Genomic DNA, 23,105 nt, shown 5'->3' on the forward strand with positions numbered 1-23,105 from the left:
CAGCTGGAGCTCAAAACTGAAGCGGTTAGGTCCTACATCACAGGACAGCAAAAACCACAAAACCTTTACCACCATTAAAAATAAAACAAAACCACTTCAGAAAGTCATGATAATAGTTGGGTTATTGTGATAGACTACTGCATGGATACCTCAGTTGCATTCAATCTTACTTGTCAGTCATCCCAAGCCCAAAGATAGCCTGAAGTTAACAGTCAGGATGTTTTGAGAGAAAGCTATTCCAAACTGAATAACAATATCAAGTAAAAATAAAAGGCTGGCATTGAGATAACACCTTTCATGATCTCAGGAAACTCTAAACTGCTTCGCAGTCAATGAAGTGATTTTAAAGTTTGGTCACACTCAAAGTGGAAAAATGACAGCAACAAAATGCGTGGATTCTGACTACTAATCATTATTTTAGTGATGTTGATTAGGGACAAAGATCAGTCAGATCACAAGGAAGAAATCCCCCTTTGATTCTTCCACAAAAACTCTACCGCTGACCCAAAGGACAGATGGAGCTTTGGCTTAATGTCAGATCTGAAAGATAACACTTCAACATTCTGTCCATACTGCAGCCGAACTAACAGCAAAGACTGCACTCAGGTGCTTGGAGTAGAACTAGAATGCAGCACTTTCTGACTCAGGTGAGTGTCAGCTACTGAGTTTCGCTACATCAAACTACACTGATATTGATCAATACCACTTACACAGAGACTGGGCACCAAACTGGACAGATTGACATGACGTGGTGCAAACATATGAAGTTGCTGCAGGCAGGATATTGCTGCTGCCTGGGCAAGGGAATCAGAATGGTCTTGCATGATAGCACAACCCACAAGGCAGGAAGAACGTATTGTGGATGTGGAGGCTCCATTACCTAGAAAGAATAAAAAAACTAATGAATAACATAGGCAGAAATTTCAACAGCAAATCTGAATAGCTTCCACATTATACAAACAATTCTGTGAAGCAAAAGGGTTCACTTTTGCTAAAGATGGATTATTATTCCATTAGGAAGCAGATAAGAGTTGAGACATGATGGGAAAAATTTGGATCCTGTCACATCTGCAGTATTTTCCAAAGTAACTTACACCCAATGAAATATTCTAAAAGCACAGTCACTATTAAAAAATGGACTATTTCACACAGTGGTGCACAGAAACAACAAATCACATTGATGACCAGACAATCTGATTTAGTGGTATCAATTAAAGGAGGCCAAGACCCCAGAAGAATTTCCTGCACTACTTAATTTAGTGTCACAGAATCTTTGGCGCCTATCTGGAAAGGGCAGACAGTGCCTCAGTCTAACCACTCTGACAGTACTTCTGACAATGCAACAATCCCTCAATGATGCACTGGGAGTGTCAGCCAAGAGATTGCATTCAAGTGTCTCAAATGTTTCCCACAACACTGACTCAGAAGAGAGTCCATTGCACAAATAATTGTTCTTTTAGCACAATTGACAAGGTGAACAGCAACTATTTACAAAGTTAATTCTTTCTACAACTTGGATGGTTGATTGTAAAAATACCACACAATCAACATTCAGAGCATTTCACACTCCTAGCAAACGTTACTTGAAAGATGTTGATCTAGTCATACCCAGCAATTAATTCCCCTAGCTGTTCACATCTCACCACTTTCCATCAACCTACCTTGCAGTTCTGGTCCAACAGTTGTGATTAGTGCACCCAAACAACGACCCAAACACTGGTGCACTTCGGTGTGTGATGGTGGTACAGTCAGCAGCAATGTCAGAACGAGTGACAGTGTGGGCTCCACATATCCACGATACATGGGACCACTGGAGTCCACAATCAGAGCCAGTGAGTGAAGAGCCCACGTCTGGAAGATATAAAGACAGTCAAACGCATCACCATTACTGAAGTATGTAGAGTCAACACATTACGAGTTCAGATCCTGAATGGATTTACCTGTACTTCATGGGATGTACCATCCTGTGCAAGTGCCAACAGGATGCTGACACTTGTTTTCAGATGCTGACCAGACCCTATTCCACCAACATATCGATGAAGGCAACCAAGTGCAAGTGAGTGCCCTGTCCTGGACACCACATCACGAGCAGATTTTAGTCTACCAAAACAAAAATTAACAAGGAAATCCATTTTGATAAACCCAATACCTATATTGAGCAGAATCTATGAATTGTCTAGTTCTTAAACGTAGCTGATATTTTCAGAGCAAAGGTGTATAGTCCACCAGTGTCTATGCCCCTGTACTCACAATGATGGAAAGCTCCTTTTAACTCAATGGGGATACTGAACTTAAGATTTAAACAGTGGGTGTCGTTATTGCATTGAATAAAACAATGGTTGAAACAGCCTTTTTTAAAAAAAACACAGGAATAGGAAGTGTATTTAGTGACATTTTACTATGTTCAAGGTGCTTTTTAATGTAGATCTGGATGAAAATGTTCCAGCAATTTTTGTGCAATCTCCCCCAATAACGGGCTATTGTGGTGTTAGTGATAGTGTCCCTACCTCTGAGCCTCGAGTTCCATCTGTTCCAGGGATGTCTAATGGCATTGCTGAACAGGTTGACCAGAAATAGCTCTCCCAGTAATAGCCCAAATCAATAATCCCATTCAGGAAACCTTTGCAGTGAGAAACGTAACAATTCCTATTTGGAACAAAGTGATGTAAGAAAGGGAGGAAATGGGAGTACGAATTGGTAGAGTACTGTTGTAACGTGTTGGGAAATCAAAAAACTACGGACATGAATCAAAGTTAGTCACAGGTACTCTCTCTCAAATCTGGATAAAAACAAGGACTGCAGATGCTGGAAACCAAAGTCTCGATTAGAGTGGTGCTGGAAAAGCACAGCAGGTCAGGCAGCATCTGAGGAACAGGAAAATAGACGTTTCAGGCAAAAACCCTTCATCAGGAATAGAGGGAACGTGCCTGCAGAGTGGAGAGATAAATGAGAGGGGGGTGGGGGTGAGGAGGAAGTAGCATTGAGTACAATAGGTGAATGGGGGTGGGGATGGTGGTGATAGGTCAGAGAGGAGGGTGGGGGAAGGTAGCAAAGAGTACACTGGGTGAATGGGGATGGGGATGAAGGTGATAGGTCAGACAGTAGGGAGAAATGGGTAGGATCTCTCTCTCTCAAATCTGGTTCCCCAAAAACTGGCATTGTTCAAAAACGGGACCTTTTTGTATTTTTTCTCAAATTAAAGTTTGCACTGATGTTGGTAAGGGAACAGCCAAGAGTTATGAAATCCAATGAGTGAGATGTGTATCAGCAGTGACTTGGCCATAAACCTAAAATGGTTTGCGATCATCTCTGTTATGTTTTCTGATCGCAGATTCACTTAATTAGCACACACTGATTTGAAAAGAAATGTTCCAAAGTCCGGCATTTCCTCCAAGAGCAGGTGACCTACTTCCAAGAGTAGGTGACCTATTTTTCTAATCAACCAGTTCTGAGATGTTAATACACACCACTGGAGTAGGTGGGACTTGAACCTGCGATTCCCAGTTCACAGTTAAGGACACTACCACTGTATTACAAGAGCCCTCAGAGAATAGTTGAGCCAAATAACAAAAGATCCTTTAAGATGAAGGTAGTTAAGCACCTGATAGAAACAATTGGAAGATATGTTGGTCGTTGTGATGAAGAGGGGTAGATGGAGGTTCCTGTCAGGAACATAAGAATTAACATGGAATAGTTGACCCAAATGTTGACTTCTGTGTTGCCGATTTTATATTCAATGTAATTTAACACAAAACAGTGACAATGCACAATAAAAAAAGGATTTGTTGACAAGAACGGAGGGGTGAGCAGCCGACTAGTAAAAGAGACAAGACACCGATAACGACAATAACTGAAGCTTCAAAGTTATTTGAAATCATACTTGTCAAAACTGTGCTGTGCCATCCTGGCTATGAAAGTGGCCTCTCCTACCACCTGTGCCATCCTCCCCAGAGCCTCACCAGCAGCACATCGCAAAATTGGATTGGGGTTATCAAGAGCACCCATGACCAGTGCCAGTGCAGACTTCCGTACCTCGTCAGGTCCCAGAGTACTCTTGTTCTCTGCTAGACCCTAGAAAGGAGAACGACACTTTTAGTAACAGTGCTCTCTGCTGCTTCACTCTCATAGGTGACAATGTAGGAACTGCACAAGGTAGAAAAAGATTAGTTCAACAGGTCACTTGGTGATCACCATTCTAATGAAAGCCTAGTGCTTTGTATAAACTGCCACATGACGAAAGTGTCAAAAATATCATAGTGCACAAATGACACCAAGGTGTAGGCCTGTGTTAGGAATTAGTCAAGTGGCAGCTATGGATTGGAAAGTAGCACTCACACTTGTCTGGGAAAGTTAAGGGTTTAAACACCACTTCAAAAACATGAGCATATAAAACTAGGCTGACTCTCCCAGTGCAGAACTGAGGGAGTGCTGTAATGTTGGAAGTGTCAACTTTTGGTTGAGATGATGGATCAAGGTCTTGTTGCCCTTTTGGAGTTTCTTTGGACCTCAGTGAAATATCCCTACCTTGAGTGCACTAAGAACAGCAGTGAAGATATTGATCTGTACAGCCTGCTGACGAACCCCTTTCGCCTGCTTGATGCATTCAGCAAAATGATCCAACATCTGGAGCCTGTGGAAACACATCAGCTTAACACAAATAGCACTTTAATGACTTGTGTGTTGAAGTTACAGATTTCATTCTCTAATGTTAGATGAATTTAAAACACAATCAACAAATTAACAACTCTTATAGTGAAAGTTTATATATGGCAGTTTGATTGATCCAAAAGGATAGGACTAGCAGCAGCCTGGCAAGAACATACAGCACCTACAATTGTTACGAGCACAAATTCATGATAGGCAATCAGTAAACGTCCAATCTTCATTTTCAGCATACGTCCTCACTTAGTGATCAGATGTACTGTGGCACTGAGCGGGATTGGCTCACCTTTCTCAATCATCTGGAGACTTGATTTGGAAATGAAGAGGATTAATGAGAAGTGCTAAACAAAACCATCCAAATTCGTACTTCCCGTACTCACTGTCTTTTCTTATCCTAATATCTCTCTGCTTCTGCTTTTCTTGCCTCTCCACACGATTAGAAAGCAGCACAGAATTCGTCACTGGACTTTTGAAGCTGGATATCAGTGTGATCTAAAGACAGAGTGCTTCAGGAACCAAATGCCAAGTCAGTAATCCGGTACAAGTGAGATCTCTCTGCTAAGTGTTACCCAAGTTGCAATTTTAATTGAGAGAGTTTTACCTAGTACTTTTTAACTGCAAACAACCCTGAAAATTAGTTAAGATACCTAGTTAATAGGAACTACCTGGCAGTGCTAGTTAACTGTCAATCAACTGTTAAATCAAATGAATAAAGTTAGACAGACATAGCAAGGTTGATGTGCCAATGAATGCAGTATGTAGGAGTTTGTGGAATGCATCACAATCCTGTACACCCACATCTTGTCTGCAGCATAAGCAATTTTGGCCCAAGGTTGTTGGCATGGGTTTGGCTCTAACATTGAAAGGTATCAGAGGTACAGAAATACACTTGGACACTTAGTTCCAGGAGGCAAAAACACTTGTTAGGTTAAATAGAACTTTGGAACTAGCCAATGGTTAGGTATAGGAAGGTGTAACTGTGGGTCAAGCAGGTACAGGGGTATAGTGATGGAGAAGACTCAACCCCAGATTTTGACCATTCTCTGAATACTCAACACTTGGATACAAAGATTATACAAGCTCCATTCTAATCAAAGTGATTCATGCTTTATTCCCAAAATATCAGCAAACTGCAAAAATTGGAATAATGGCAATTGCATTAATTACCAGAACTCTTCATGAAAGTATCTGCCTTGAATTTGTGATCTCCTGCCTCTTTCCAAATCAAAGTTCCAGGGAACTGACAACCAAAGATAATTATTTCTTAGAACAGAGCAAAATCTGTGGTCTGAGACAGGATACAAAGGTTAATCATTGATCAGAGTAAGCACAATGATTTGCTATTCAAGGAAGTTATTAAATTGCTATATTTCCTCCTTGGAGGGATTGGAGGGATGAGTATTGCTGTATATGTGTTGCTGCAATAATAATTATTCATTAGGGTTACTTTGTCTGGTTTCCAGGAGTACACCCTAAAGGCCATTTTAATTGCCAGATAACTGGTGCAAAACAGTAAGAAGGGTATGCTTGTTTCTCATGACTGAAGGGAAGGTTGAAGCTTTTCCCAATGGAGGCCCACCAGTGTCCATCCACTCACCTTCCCTTCCACCTTAATGAGCTCATTTCCACTCTCAACTTCTCCTTTAACTCCACCCTCATCCTCCTAATAAAATGACCTTCCATGGGTTCTTGTATGGGCCTAGCAAGACCTGTCTTTTGTGGGATAAAGAAATATTTCTTACTCCATTCCTCCATTTTTCGGGTGTTATGGATGTATGGTGTTATTTCCTGCTCTTGCTCTGAACTGAAAAAAATTCATCATACTTTCAATTTCCACCTTTCTCACACCTTCACAGGATCTATCTTTGATCTTTCACTTCCTCGCCTTCTCTATTCCCACTTATGCAAATAGATTGTGAATATTTACATTAAGCCTACCAATTGCCCCAGCTATCCTGACTACAATTTCTCATGCCCTGCTTCCTGTAGGGATTTCATTCCATTCTCTCAAGTCACATCTATTCTGTTGAAGGAACCTTCTACACACCAGCATCTCTCATATGCTCCTTTTCCTTATTGAAGAATCCTCCCATTATGGTTATAGGGTCTTCCACTGTTTTTGTCCCAATTTCCACATTTTGCTATCACCCTTTCTCCTCCTTCCTAGAATCATTATAAGGATTGTTATGTCCTCAACTACCTTCCCACCAGCCTCCATATTCAACAGGTATTGCTATTTCCATCGTCACCTGATGTCACCACCAAATACCTCGCCTCCCCTTACAGCATTCTGAAGGGAATTGTTCCTTCTATGAAATCCTTGTTCAACTTTGCCAATTCCAACACCCCCCTGCTATCCCACAGCAAGTGCAGGTGATGTAACACCCTCTCAGTCTCACTACCTAAGTCCCTAATTTTCCAGATGAAGTGTATGTACTTCTTCCAGTGTGTACACTAAGATTACTGCTCTCAGTCTAGTCTGTTCTACATCAGGGAACTCAAACTCTCCATTTCAATGGCTGTCTAATGAAACACCTCCCACCATGCAAACGCGACTCCCAGCTTCTAGTCATCTGTCAGATTAATTGTTCACCTTTCTCTCACTTTGACTTCTTAGTTCTTGGCTTCCAGTGATCCAATGAAGCTCAATACAAAACTCCAGAAGCAAACCTCATCTTTCAGTTAGGCACTTTACAACCTTCTAGAGCTAACAATTTCAGACTATAACCTTTTACCCCCATTTTAACATGTTTTCTTCACTGGGTTGTATCTTACTGTTGTCTTACAATGGCAAAAGATCATCATTGTGTGCGATATCCATTTGTTTCTTTATCATGCTTGTCATCATTCCTTTTGTCCTTGCACCATGAGACCCTTGTCATTTAATCTCTCATGCTTACCCTCTCTTTTGTTCTTTTATCTACCATATTTCCCCCAGTCTTCACTTGCTTAAAACCTTTTCTAACTTTTCTTAATGCTGATGAAACATCACTGACCTGACACATTAAAGCTGATTCTCTCTCAGCTAATGCTACTGATCTGGGAGCACTTCTAGTGCTGTTTTACTCATCTTTCCAATTTTCTTAAACCCAACAGCTTTAAAATTAACATGTGCATAGATAACACCCTTCATAACACAGTCACCACTCAGAGCAGGCTTGTATACAGTAGTTAACGTGCTTTTCTCAACATATAGGATAGATCCTCCAACCACCACATGATCTAGGAATGGAACGCAAGTCAGAGACACGCTCGAGTTTCAGACTATAAACAGATGATTGTGCTTTGTACATTCTGAAATGTGGGTTTCCTTCCGTATCTTTCTCTTGTACACTAAAACTAGATCAGCCCCAAGGCTTCACTCCTCAGAATGGTCACAACTCTCATAATGGACTGGGGTTGCCGTGAATGAATAGCAACAGAAAAAAAAAGACTTCTTTGTTATGATAGTAAGAAGGAACAAAACGTTTTCTGCTATACTGGTGAACAAGAATGATTGAACTGCCCAAATAGCTTTGCACTTAATATGGGATAAGCAGCATTTTTGTTGTTGATGCCTATGGGATGGAAAAATAGTTTCTATCAGTACCTCCACAGAACAGATTACCCATAACAAGTATGGACTATTTCAATGGTGAAGACAGTATATCTAATAATAGAGGAAGAACCCCACAGACTCCCTCTCTGAAGGAACTTAAAAGCCTGGGTGTCTTAGACATATCTTCTTCTACTTCACTAGTACAAAGACCCATAGAGATCGAGGCTGATGTTCATTTGTAGGATACAATTGGCAAACATAAGAAATTGGTCGGCAGGAACAGAGCATCTAATCCATCAAACTCAAGACAAACACTCATCCCTATATGATCCAATTGCTCCCAAACTTATCCAGTACATTAATATTGACTTTGATATATGTTCAAGTTGAGTCAAGTGCTCACCGATGCTTGAAAGAGACATGAGGAAAGACCACACCAAAGAGGGCAACTGAGGCATCAATGACCGATACACCGAGTGGAAGAGGCCCAGGCACTGCCTCACCTACAGGAATACGCAGGTAGATGGAGGATGGATCATGCTCCAAAGCTCCGCTTCCTGATGCACTGTTTGGCTGGAGCTGCAAAAAAATTGTACTGAGTCTTAATGAAGCACGCTCTTCTCGTGGGTGTTACACCATCAACAAAAAATACAATTCATATCAGTTGGGGAACACTGCATCGAAGTGGGTTGCATGTGTTAGGTTTGATCGCACAGCAGAACATTTAACAGAAAGGCAACTTTTGTTCAACGTTTTTGGTCCACGTCTCATGTTTTCCCTGACTTGGGAATCTAAAACTAGAGGCAGCTATTTCAAACTGTGATGAGATGGAATTACTTCAGAAGGTTGTGAATACGTGTATTGAGCGGTATGGGAATAGGACAGTAAAGTGTAACGAAATAAATCACAGCTGAGACCTCATTCAATGGCAAAGCAGACCTGAGGAACAGTATGGCATATTCCTGCTTCTTCCATTTTTATGTTGCAAAGAACCACAACGATTTAGAATAAATGCTCCAATTAACCTAAAGATATCTGCTCACTATTCCTTTGTCAAAAAAAAAATGCATTTAACCCTTTCAGGACACAAATTACCTTTCAACCAACTAAGGACTTTAAACATAGACATAATTGTTATATAGAAAGTGATACAGCCATTTTGAGCATAGAAAGCTCCCACTGATTAAATCCAGATTAGAAGGATTAAATCTATGCTTAACATGTAACTGTTGCTTTCTCCCTTTCTTCTGTGTAGAACTTTGCCTAATCTCCTCATCCTTATGTACCTCACATTACGAATTCTCTGTCGTTTGTGCATGCACATCGGGCTGTCGCTCAATACCAGTGCCATTACTTCTGGTCTCCATTTCTTCAAGCTCAGTCATTAATTTTACTTCACTTCAACTCGCCTAGTCACACCAGCTTTTAATTTTATTCTCTTGGATACTTATTTCTTCCTTATCTATTTCATCCCATCACTTACCCATCTATCTTCCTATTCTCCTGTCATCTGGAGGTTGGAACCATCCTGTAAATAACTCGCAGCTTTGTGGAGCACTTGGTATACTCATGTGACTGAAGCCACACATAGGACTAGATCAGGTAAGGATGGCAGAAATCCTAAAGAACATTAGCAAACCTGTTGGGTTTTCAATGACATCTTGATAATTTATTGTTATTCTCTCTAACATTAGCTTTTTAGGATGGAATTCAAATTGTCAAACTATGATGGGATAGCAGTTCACATTCTCTGTACACTAATCCAATGATATATTGACAACACAAGCATACAGCAAGACCTGGACACATCTCGGCTTCAGGTGATAAGCGACAAGTAACATGTGTCACGTAAGAGTCAAAACTGAAAGATAGGTTGCTGGAAAAGCGCAGCAGGTCAGGCAGCATCCAAGGAGCAGGAGAATCGACGTTTCGAGCCTAAAGAAGGACTTGGCATAAGTCCTTCTTTAGGCTCGAAACGTCGATTCTCCTGTTCCTTGGATGCTGCCTGACCTGCTGCGCTTTTCCAGTAACACATTTTTCAGCTCTGATCTCCAGCATCTGCAGTCCTCACTTTCTCCTCACGTAAGAGTGAAGCAATGTCAGTATTTCCAACAAGAGGGAATCCAAACATCACCCTCTGAAATTCAATGCCATCACTAAATTTTCCTTTATCAACATCCTGGAAGTTACCATTGATCAGAACTGAACTGCAGGAACAAAATAAACAGTGTAGTGATGAGAAATTCAGGGGCTTGGAATTCTGCAGCTAGTAACTCACCTTTCTCCCAAAGCACATCCATCACCTTCAAGGCACAAGTTAGTAGCATGATGGAATACTCTTCACTTGCCTGGCTGAGTATAACTCTAACAACTCTTAAGATACTTAACATCATCTATGACAAAGCAATCCATTTGACTGGCACCTATTCGGATACCTATGACATCCATTCGGACATTGAGTAGCAGCAGTCAGCACTGCAACAACATATCAAGACTGCTTAGACAGCACCTTCCAAATCCACGACTTTTACCACCTAGAAGGACAAGGGCAGCAGGTGCATGGGAACACCACCACCTACAAGCTTGTCTCTACATCACAAACCATCTTGAGTTAGAAATATGTTATTAGGTCAAAATTCTGTAATTTTGTTTCTAACAGTATTGTGGGATACATCCATAAAGAGGCTGCAGAAGTTCAAGAAGGCAGCTTATCATGAAGTTGCCAGAAAATCAAGGTTTTTTTTTGTCAAGGACAATAAATGCTGGTATAACCAGTGATGCCCACATTCTCTGAATGAACAAAAAAAAAAGACCATGTCTCACAGATTCGCTGTGATGAAGCAGCAACCTCCAGATGGTTGAGGAAAGTCATGTTCATTTCACAGCTCTCACTCAGATCAGGCACTTCGCGATCAGATTGCAAAGGGCATCAGTGAGGTTTCAAGCAAATCAAATGAACACGACATGGTATACAGAGCATCACAGAATGAGGGGCCATCCTTGGCTTTTCTGCAATGTGTTAGAAAGTACTGTAATAAATATTACCACCAAAGGATGACTCATGATATTTAAGTTTTCCAGTGATATTCCAATTAACTCCAACATAAGTTGTTCACTGGGATTCAGATCATGGTAAAACCTTGGTTGTGTTGGTATTTTCGGTATATTCAAATCAGATACCATATAAGACAGAGGAGCAGAAATTAGGCCATTCAGCCCATCGAGTCTGCTCCGCCATTCAATCATTGCTGATAAGGTTCTCAACCCCATTCTCCTGCCTTATCCTGTAACCCTTGATCCTCAAGTACCTATCTATCTCAGTCTTAAATATATTCAACGACCTGGTCTCCATGCTTTCTGCGGCAATGAATTCCATAGATTCACCACTCTCCTTATCTGTGTTCTAAAAGGTCTTCCCTTTACTCTAAGGCTGTGCCCTCGAGTCCTAGTCTCTCCCACCAATGGAAACCACTTCCCAACATCACTGTCCAGGTCATTCAGTAAGTTGTATGCTTCAATTAGATCCCCCTCTCATCCTTCTAAACACCATTGAGTATAAACCCAGTGTCCTCAAACGTTCCTCATTTGTTAAGCTTTTCATTCCTGGGACCATTCTCGTGATTCTCCTCTGAACATACATTCCAAAACTGCCCACAATACTCCAAATATGGTCTGACCAGAGCCTTATAGAGCCTCAGACTGTATATGAAGTCTGTATTGTGCTGCAATGAGATGCTGAGATCTCTTATGATATTGGTAACTTGAAGCTATGTTTCTCCTCTACAGCATAGGATAGTCTTCACACAGAGGGTTGTGAAAACCTATTGTCTGTGTGTCCACACTATTAGGATGGGGTTCAATTAAAAATTTCTCAACTTGCAGGTATAGATTTTATTCTTTTCTGGCAAAGATATTAAAGGATATAGAACCAAGGTTATCTAATGGGATTAAAATACAGATCAGTCATAATCTAAAGGAATGATGAATCAGTCTTAAAAAGGTATGAATAGTCACTTCCTATTCTTAATTCTTTTCAACAACCCAATTTATTTCATATTATTTGACTCTTGGGAGGACATGTTGCATTCTCCCACAAATAAATATTTTTATTCAACTGTTTACCCCTGAGAACATATTCCTTTGAACTATTTGTCCATTCCATTGGTATTAGTGAATGGCATTTCATGACTCTCAAAGTGTAATAGCCTCATTATGAGGTTCCCAAGGTTTTTTTCTACCCTGCTGTTCAGAACCAGCACTTTAGACTCAATAAAACTGCCTAATGATTTTATTGAACGTTGTTCCCGTAGGTAAGCTGTAAAGAGCTAAGTCAACTCTTTATCGCAGCACTCTCACCAATACATTAGTATTTTCAAAAAGGAATTATCCCTTGAAGATCCTTGGATACAGGAAATGGAATTTGCATAAACATTGAGTGGCTCAGTGGTTAGCACTGCTGCCTCACAGCACCAGGGTCCCAGCTTCGATTCCAGCCTCAGGTGATTGTCTGTGTGGAGTTTGCACATTCTCTCAGTGTCTGTGTGGGCTTCCTCCCACATTCCAAAGATGTTCGGGTCAAATGAATTGGCCATGCTAAATTGTCCATAGTTGTTAGGTGCATTAGTCAGAGGGGTGGGTTACTTTGCAGATGGTCAGTGTGGACGTGTTGGGCCGATGGGCTTGTTTCCACAAATCTAATGTATATTAGGTAGGCATATTTTCGGGAAAAGCCTTTTCTGTCGTGCAAAATACCAAGACTTATTCTTCTATAGTGTCTTTCATGACTTTGTTATATTCCAAAATGTCAAACAGTAATTAAGTGCTTTTGAACAGAGCCACTACTGCAATATTAAGAAAAGCATCTGTTAATCTGCACACAACAAAATCCTGCAAACAATCACATGATGAAGAGCCAGATAATCCGATTCAGCAATGTTGGATGACGGATAAGTATTGGTAAGGGCACCAGACAGAGATCTCCTTCTTTTCTCTGAAATAGTTCCAAGGGATCTTTCAAATCCATTGCAACATCTCATCCAAAAGTCAGTAGTGCCTTGGGTGTTGACCCTTTGGCCAATGAGGAGACTTGGATCCAACACCAGCTCTTCCAGACAGGATAATGGGAGCTCTTTTATTGTGTTTACTCGTGGATTGTTGGGAACTCCCTCTTGGTTGTCCATAGCTCAACATCTACTATGATCATTAATAAATTATTCAGTATAAAATGTCTACCCATTAGAATTCCCTCTTTAAAACCCTTGTGCCTCTCCAACTCCTTTATACTCCACTTCCTCCTCTCATGGTATAAGTCTGGAACTCTCACACAAAAGGTAACGATCATTATATCAACTGTAAATTATAAATCCAAGATTCTTTTGATCTAAGGAGATTAAGAGAGATGGGACAATGGGAAAAAGAAATGAATTCACAGATCAGCCATAATGTACAATGGTCCTCTCCTGTTCACTTGCTCTTCATAATTTATCCTTTTGGATATTTTTGATATTAATGGACATGTATGAATTGATGATATATACAATATATAAAGATTCATGCTGATAAATGATTACAGTTAACTGTATGTTGAAGCCAATAAGCACCACTGTAGAAAAACGATGGAATATATTCAAGATACCGTTGTGGATTCTGGTACACCAGAACGTGAGTATGCAGTCTATACCAACACTTCAGAGCAATACTGAGAAAATACAGCAATGCTTGAAAGTACAATTCTTTCATTGAGACTTGAAAACCATTGAGAGAGTCCATTCTACTTTATGAGGGAGGGCAGGGGTATTCTCCTCAGTGTCCTGACCAAATATTTACTGCTCAACTACCAATCATAATTGGAATCCTGGCTGTAGGAGCTTGCTGGGCACACATCATCTACCTCATTTTTTTCTACATTATGACAGTGACAACACTTCAAAAGAATACTTCACTGGTTGAATAGCACTTTAGGATACAAGGTTGTGAAAGATGGAAATTTAAATTCTTCCGTTTTAGATGGGGAAGGAAGCTCCAAAGACACATGGATTTCTCTTTCTAAATATCACATCATTACAAGCAAAATGACATTTTCTGATAATTATTTTAATGTCAATTTATAACGGTGAACTAATATATACATTGGTTTTGAATTTACAAGCTCTCCAGTCTAGAAAGCGTTTGACCCAAGTTAACAATTCAGGGACTTATCATTCCACACTTGTGTGGCAACAAACTGAAAAGGCCTGGGCTCACATGATGCTCAGATAGAAGGTAGTAAACAGCTGGTGACTTTGGTGGTGTTGAACCGGGAGGGGAGAGGAGGGGGAGACATGCTGACTGTGTAGTGTGGGAAAATGCAGATCAAGGTTATGAAACTACTTTATTCCTTTCATTAGATGTCTCCCTCTATTTCTTTTTATGGTTCTCTATCTCTCTCATTTCTTTCTCTTCTCCCTCTCATCTTCTCTTACAGTGGTCCTTCTGAACAAAGCCAAATCAATCCCAGGATATACTTTTGACTTTTCTTAAACAAGAGATCATCACAGCATTTAAAATACTTGCAGCAAAAGGTCAGCTGATTACACTTATAACACCAGAAAAGGTGGGTATTGTAGAGAAACTAGATAAGCAACTAGAATAAGACAGACTATTTTATTACTGATTCACAATCTTTTCACACTGTTTCAGGTAAACATCTATACAGTTTTCCTGTTCTCAGACCTATAGTTAGTTATTCACATGTAACTTTATAATTGTGAAAATTCAAAAATGCAGAAATAACTGTAGAGTGGGACGGTACAAGGGAAGCAGGTAGCTCCTTACCTTGACTGTTTCAGAAATGCAGCAGAGTTTAAAATTAATAACAAGTTATGTTTACTAGCACCTTTCATTAGCTCATGAATTCCAAAATGATTTCCAGCTGATTAAGTACTTATTATTACTGTTTAAATGTGGCCAATATGCCAGCCAGTTTATGCACAACTTAAGAGTGCCTCATATTTGACAATGCGACAACTGATCAGGTCATCTGTTTTAGTTATACTGATTAAGGGTATAAGGGCAATTGGATTGCCCCATAAAACTGGGGCAATCCAATTGTGGTCATGTTTCCTTCTATCTAAGATCTAAGTTGTTGAATTCACTTCCAATAGTTGTTGGTGCTCTTCCTATCAATTGTCTATCAGGGTTCTTGAAAACCTGCCCCTTTGAGCAAATTGTTGGTCACTTGTCCTATTCCTCTTTAGAAATATTATGGCTCTTATGACTCAGTGTCAACCATGTTATAGTGTTAAAGTTGCCACTCATCATCCTGACTTGGAAACATACTGCAATTCCTCATTCCTTCACTGTCACTGGATCAAGGTTCGGGAACTCCCTCCCTAATGACATTGTCAGTCTACCTACAGCAGATTGACTGCAGTGGTTCAAAAAGGCAGTTCATCACCACCTAGTCAAGGGCAACTAGGGATGGGAAATATATACTTGTTCAGCTGCGAATGGCAACATCCCATAAATAGTTGTCATTTTTCTTCCTCAAAATAGTTTTATGGACTTTTCATGTTCAGCTGTGAAGACCGAAACTTGGATTAAGGTGCCTAATCTGAAAAGTACTGCCTCTAACAGAGTTTACTCTGTTGAGTCCAGAGGACCCCTCCAGTTTACTCATGAGCAGAGCTTGGATTTCTTCCTTCACTTGTCAAATTAAACCTGGTCACATCTGCAACAAGGATCAACTTTTCCTTGTAGACTTTCGGTTACTGAAAACAAAGGTTTTTAAAATAATACACTTGTTCCGACCTCCAAATGGATTGTAGGAATCAAAAGAGAAGGTAACTAAAGTGCCAAATTAATACTGGAGTTATACTTCAGATTCAAACACATAATCTAGACCAATACTCTAAGTGTGAACTGGAGGAGTGCTGCACTGTCAGAGATGCAATCATTTAAATGAAATGTTAAACTGAGGCCCTACCTCTCCTCTCAGTGGATGGGAAAGAGGAGGAGCAGGGAATTCTTGTGCCTTGCCCAACATCAGAATGAATAACAAAAGAATAAGGGGATATAGGAACAGAAGTAGGACCTCCTACCCCTCAAGGCTGTTAATGAGGTTACAAATCTGTGGCCTAACTCTATATACCTGCCTTTGGCTCATATACCTTAACATCTTTGCTTTACTAAAATCTTAGATTTAAAATGAACTGATCTAGCATCCACTGCTATTTGTAGAAGGTAGTTCCAAACCTCTACCAAACTGTGTGCGGAAAGTACATTTTATCGTAAATGGTCTGACCCTAATTTTTAGGCCATTCCCTAGAGTTCTAAAATCCCCACCAGTGGGGCTAATCTACCTTGCCTTTTCCCATTATTGTCTTGGAAGGCTTCAATCAGATCACCCCTTCACCTTGTAAATTCGAGAGAAAACATGCCTAATTAATGTAATCTTTCCTCATAATTTGACCCGAAGTTCAGATATCATTTTTGTAAACCTGTATTAAACTCTTTCTAGGCCAACATATCTGTCAAAATGTGTGATGATTTCATTTAATTGAAGCATACAAGATGCTAATAGGGTTGACAAGGTAGACATAAAGCAGATGCTTTCTCATATGGGGCAAATCTAGAACAAGAGGTCATAATTTTAGCAGAAAGGGCTGCAGATTTAGAACAGGATGAAGAGTCATTACACCTCTCAAAAGGGTCAGGATTCCATAGAAATGATTACCCCAGAATATGGAGAATGTTGGAACATTGAGTAAGTTTTGAGGAGATAGAGAGATTTTTAATTAGTAATAAATTAAAAGATGATGGACAGTGGGCAGGAAGCTGAAGGTGAGATCAGCCATGATCATATTTAATAATGGCACAGACGTGAGGAGCTGAATTGCCTACTCCAGCTACTACTTATTACATTCTTATTACTCCTTTGAACAATACCACTAGGTAAGTTGTTCAGTTCAATAGTTGTTTGAGAATGGAATTTGTAGAAATTCTAGGAATTTGTTACCACATTTTGCATGTAACAGGTCTGCTTGAGAAGGAAATGATCAAGGTAACCCACATATGGACCTCTGTGCAAACGGCAAGATGCAAACAAAATACAGTTTCTTCACTGAATGATTTAGGAGAGATATTAGATTAGGCTGACATGAAAATGGTGAGAATAGAAGAAAGTAGCAGAGTTAGTGTTTGTTTTCAAGTTGGAAAATATACACACCAAGTACACCTGCTCCCCCCAATCCTGACATACAAGTAATCTACTCACATCAGGGAGTCGTGCTCCACTGGATATCAGAGATCACTGTACACAAGCTGCAGCATTCCGGCTTTTCCACTTATGAATCAGGAAGCTGAGTCATGGAATGAATGAGAACTGAGAGTTTTGGACAAATCCACGACTTCTCAGGCCAACCTCGGCTGAAAGCATCATAACATCTTTCCACTTTTTGTCTTTTTATCCTCTATTCCTTATGTATAGATCCCTGCCCGAAAAGTCTTTCTTGACCCCTACCTCAAGCAGTGGTGGGAAACTGCTGAGAGAAAACCTATAATCCCATTTTAACTTACACTCAGTGAAGAAACACTTGCTCTCCCCATGAGGGCTGCATTGGGTATTTGCCAACCAGCTAATACTGGGTTTGAACCTATATTTATCCCTCAATCAGCATCATCAAAACAGATAACTGGTTTGTCATCACACCCACTATCTCCAGGATCCTGTTGTTTGGGGAAATCGGCTGCTACGTAACCTACATAAGTGATTAGATCTGGGAAATGGATGTTTTTCATTGCAGAGTGCAGCAAGTCATCCTCAAGGAGGGCTTTCCAAAACATGGCCTGTGATCCACAATTGGATTGGGTGACAAATTTGGTGGTTGAGACTCCAAACTCTAAGGGGGCTGTACAAAGCAGCAGGGCCCAGAACAGCAATTGTCAAAGTGTTGAACCTCAGGACCGGGCTCAATGGCCAAGTACTATCATTTGGGATGGTCAGTATCTGAACCAGCCAATCTGGTGCAGACAATCCCGTTGACAGGTTTATCTGTCAATGACTGCCATTATTCTGAACAGCAACAATAAATGGCCTATTGGAACTCGTCAGAATAGGTGATAAACCTCCCTTTCTTCTTGCCTGCCTTGTGTCCTGACAGACCTATTACAGACTGCCAGCTTAACATGACCGCTCAAGTCATCGTGGAAATCCCACAATGCTTTGTACCCCAGTGAACAATGACTGAAAAGTTTGCCAATAATCAAATCCTCGCAACTATGAATGTTTGTGAGCTCAACTGTTTGCATCAATGAAGGAAAATAAAACATGTTTATTTTGTGGAACAGAGGCTCTTTCACTACTCACTTGATCCTCGATTGACTTATGGTCTGTTTCTTGAAGCCAGGAGCCAAGGAGAACACTATCATCATAGTGGCAGAGCGACCGCAAAAGGGAAGTAGTTGTATTAGCAGAATTGTCAGTTAATGTAAATTCAGCAACTAGCTCCCTTAGGAGAGCATTGAAGCTGCCTGTTGGGAATGAAGCATAGTTAAGTGGCATTTTCACAAGATAGTGACGGAAATGTTGATACATTATTCAATTTGATCATGCAGTCAAAATAATAGACAAATTCTGCAATGATCTTTTCTACATAGCCTTTTCACGGTCATTATTTGCTCTATGGCAGCACATGATAGGTCATAGTCTGCCAATTCAGCAGGTGTCATGATTACTAAGCATGAGCAGCTTCTGTTCTGAACAACCAAAGACATTATTCAGTGCTGTTAATATAGTAGCAATAGCTGGTTGGATACAGATATCAGTCATCACAAACAAAAAGTGGATCAACAGTACCAAAGCTAACCAGGGAGACAGTGACTTGTGAAATGTTAGACATTAACATCAACAGATAACTCAGCATGCACACATTCCAAAACACACAGGAAGTTAGAATTTGCTACTGTGAATAATTCTGTCTCCATTTTGTAAAGTAGGATATAGAGGGACAGATAGATTTATACCAGAACTGATAATTTATACCCTTTTAACAATTTAATAATGAGTAGGTGAAGGTTTTAAAAAATATTTTACTGAAATCTGTCTCTTTATATCTATGTTTTATATTTTAAAATGTTTAACCAAGCTATCCTAGAGTAGTGTTTTTATAGCAGTAAGGTTGTGCTATGTTCTTGGTCTGTAAATTATTAAGATGCAGAGATGGTCTTTTGTAGAGTGATGAGATCTTCCTGTCATATGTGGGAAATTAGGGAGAATTTCAATGTTCCTGAAGACTATATCTGCAGAAAGTGTGTTTGGTTGCCAATCCACATGGATCAGTTGGAGCGACATTTCAAGGCAATCAGGAATTTATAGGAGTTGGGAGTGTGATGAAGGGCAGTTTCAGGAAAGTAGAAAAACCACAGATACAGTCAGGGAGCTGGGTTACCTCTCGGAAAAGTATAAAAGGTAGCCAGGTAGTGCAGGAGTGGGATCCAAAAAGTAGTGAGAAAAGAGATAGGTCTGAGGTTGGTACAGTTGAAAAGGACAAAGTCAAATAGTCAAGACAGGCAACAGCAAGGCAGAGAACGGGGTAAGACTGATAAATTTGTTAAGCTTGTACAGTATGTGAATGCACCTAGTAGAGGATGAGCGAAACATGATCTTCTCTTGGGAAATAAGACAGACGAGAATATGGACAGCAGGAGTACATTCAAGAGGGGAATCAGGAGGGAAAAAAAAGGGGACATGAAACAGCTTTGGCAAATAGGGTTAAAGAGAACCCAAAGGGACTTTACAAATACATTAAAGATTAAAGAGTAACTAGGGAGAGAATAGGGAGAGAATAGGGAGCCTTAAAGATCAACAAAGATCAGAGTGGAACAGCAGGAGATGGGTGAGATACTAAACAAGTATCTTACATCAGTGTTTACTGCAGAGAAGGATATGAAAGCTAAAGAACTTGGAGAAATAAATAGTGACATCTTGAAAAGTGTCCATTAAACAGAGGTCTTAAAATGCATGTGATCAGTTGGGAAACTTGGGAAGGGGTTGCTGGGCCCATTGCAAAGATATTTGTTTCATTGATAGCCACGGTAGGTGCTGGAAGACTCGAGGGTGGCTAATGTGGTGCCATTATTTAAGAAAGATAGTGAGGAAAAGCCAGGGAACTATAGACTAATGAGGTTGATGTCAGTGGTTGGCAAGTTGTTGAATGGGATTCTGAGGGACAGGATTACATATGTTTGGAAAGGCAAAGACTGATTAGGGATAGTCAGCATGGTTTTGTGCGAGGGAAATAGTGTCTCACTTACGAAATTGAGATTTTTTGAATCAGTGACAAAGATGATTGATGAAGGTGTAGCAGTGGATATTGTCAATATGGAATGCAGCAAGGTGACTGACAAGGTTCCACATGGTGGACTGGTTAGCAAGATTAGATCACATGGAATTCAGAGCAACTAGCCATTTGGATACAAAATTAGCTTGAACATAAGAGACAGAGGGTGGTGGTGGAGGGCTGTTTTTTGAACTGGAGGCCTGAGACCAGCAAGGAGGAGTGCTGGATCTACTGCTTTTGTCATTAATATAAATGATATGGATTTGAATATCGGAGCCAGGGTTAGTAATTTTGCAGATGACACTAAAATTGGTAGTGTAGTGGACAGTGAAGGAGGCTGTCACAGAGAACAACAAGACCTTGGTCAGATGGGCTGAAGAGTGGCAGGTGGAACTTAATTTCGATAATTGTGAGGTTTTGGGTTTTGGTAAGACAAATCAGGGCAGGACTTATACACTTAATAGAAAGGTCATGGAGTATGTTGCCAAACCTTGGTGTGAAGGATTAAAGTTTATTGAAAGTTGAGTTGCATGATAGAGAAGTGGCATTTGGTTTTCTCAACTTTATTGGAGTTTGCACGTTCTCCCCGTGTCTGCGTGGGTTTTCTCCGGGTGCTCCAGTTTCCTCCCACAGTCCAAAGATGTGCGGGTCAGGTGAATTGGCCATGCTAAATTGCCCATAGTGTTAGGTAAGGGGTATATGTAGGGGTATGGGTGGATTGTGCTTCGGCGGGTCGGTGTGGACTTGTTGGGCCGAAGGGCCTGTTTCCACGCTGTAAGTAATCTAATCTAGTGGACTTGGTAAAACATTGATATAGGAGTTGGGATGTCAAATTGCAGCTGTACAGGACATTTGAGGCCACTTTTGGAATACTGTGTTCAATTCTGGTCTCCCTGCTATAGAAAAGATGTTGTGTAACTTGGAAGGGTTCAGAAAAGATTTACAAGGATGTTGCCAGGGATGGAGGGTTTGAGCTATAGGGAAAGGCTGGGGCTATTTTATCTGGAGCATTGGAGACTAAGAGATGACATTACAGAGATTTCTAAAATCATGAGGGGCATGGGCAATGTAAGTAGCCAAGGTCTTTTTTTTTTAAAAGGGTAGGAGAATCCAAAACCAGACGGCATAATTTTAAAATGAGAAGGGAAAGATTTAAAAGGGACATAACAAGCAACTTTTTCACACAGAGGGTGGCGTGTGTATAGAATGAGCTGCCAGAGGATGTGGTGGAGGCTGGTACAGTGACAACATTTAAAAGGCATCTGGATGGGTATATGAGTAGAGGTTTACAGGGGTATGGGCTAAATACTGGCAAATGGGACTAGATTAATTTAGGATACCTGGTCAGCGTGGACGAGTTGCACTGAGGGGGGCCTATATCCATACTATACAACCCTAACTCTTAATAGTTAGGAAGGGTCAGATAGAATTGAATGGAAGAAGATATTTCCATTTGTAGGGAACTAAAGACAAAAGTGTCATAAATACAAACTAGATACCAATAAATGAGTTGACTGGCAATGTGGATGATGCCCTCTGGGCAATTATGGATGGGCAATAAATGCTGGTCTAGCCAGCAATACCCACATCCTGTGAATGAATATACAATAAGAAACTCAGGTAAAACCTAACTCAGAGACTGGCGAGTAGCACAGAGTGATGGAAGAAAATAGCTTAGACATATAAGGGGACAGCAGGGTAAGCATAAAGCAGGAAGGAAAAGGAAATTATGTCAATAGGGAGAGGGTGGGGGACGCTTGGATGGAGCACAAATATCAACATAGACAGGACAAGCACAATGGATTATTTCTGTAGGTACGTATAAATAATTTCCTTAATTTCTACAGATGGCAAATTTAATAAAATTCATTTGCAATTACATTATACAGCAAACCTTTTATAAACCAACACAGGTCAGACCAGGAGTGTTATGGTTGATCAAATATTCCAGATAATCAAGAGGTCCGCATAATCATTAAATAATAGAAACATAATGCAGGGAGTATAAGCATCACTGTTATACTTAATTTACAGTTTACATATCTTAAATAATAATGCAACTTTGCCTTAAATAAAATTTACCAGCAGAAAAAATTCTCACACACCCTCAACTACTTGGTCATTGTCACAAATCGTGGTATTTGAGTAGAAACTGACTTAAAATTGAATCAACTGTTGATATTTAATGTGGCCATTCAATTTAACAAGTACATTTACAGAAGTAAACAAATAAACTATAATCATTGGACAGAATAATACAGAAAAAGTGCTGGTTCATAAGGTGCCAGTTAAAATAGTTTTTTTGTACTTCAAAAGGAAATGAATTTACCTTCATAGGTTTTCGGAGGCAGAAGAGCTAGAATGTCATAGAGACGCAAACGCACCATTGCTGCACTTGCCTTCAGCTGTGCTCCATATGCCTTTATGACTGACGGAATGCTGGTGAATTAATGATTTCTGGTTACAAGGAGGATTTGCTTCTTGAGTCTTGTTACTCAGGTTTTATTTTTAGTCATTTCTTGGGTTTTAAAAAGGAGGTATAAACTTCAACCTTTTCATGCAACCTTTGAAAATGTCTGATGTTGAGT

At 40.2% G+C, this 23,105-nt stretch overlaps 1 protein-coding gene across 2 annotated transcripts in view; it reads right to left on the reverse strand.

Moving 5' to 3' along the window:
• Window positions 1-23,105, reverse strand: part of heatr5b (HEAT repeat containing 5B) — a 124,328-nt gene that overhangs the window by 42,647 nt on the left and 58,576 nt on the right. For both annotated transcript variants that reach the window (XM_060852486.1, XM_060852487.1), the window contains 8 exons: window positions 22,847-22,956; window positions 18,546-18,709; window positions 8,604-8,779; window positions 4,525-4,630; window positions 3,881-4,071; window positions 1,941-2,100; window positions 1,662-1,851; window positions 711-880 (listed from right to left, as the gene is read on the reverse strand). In XM_060852486.1, coding sequence (XP_060708469.1) covers window positions 711-880; window positions 1,662-1,851; window positions 1,941-2,100; window positions 3,881-4,071; window positions 4,525-4,630; window positions 8,604-8,779; window positions 18,546-18,709; window positions 22,847-22,956 — 1,267 coding nt within the window. The remainder of the gene's footprint in view (window positions 1-710; window positions 881-1,661; window positions 1,852-1,940; window positions 2,101-3,880; window positions 4,072-4,524; window positions 4,631-8,603; window positions 8,780-18,545; window positions 18,710-22,846; window positions 22,957-23,105) is intronic.

The sequence above is a fragment of the Hemiscyllium ocellatum genome, chromosome 3, assembly GCF_020745735.1.
Source record: "Hemiscyllium ocellatum isolate sHemOce1 chromosome 3, sHemOce1.pat.X.cur, whole genome shotgun sequence".
Lineage (NCBI taxonomy): Eukaryota > Metazoa > Chordata > Chondrichthyes > Orectolobiformes > Hemiscylliidae > Hemiscyllium > Hemiscyllium ocellatum.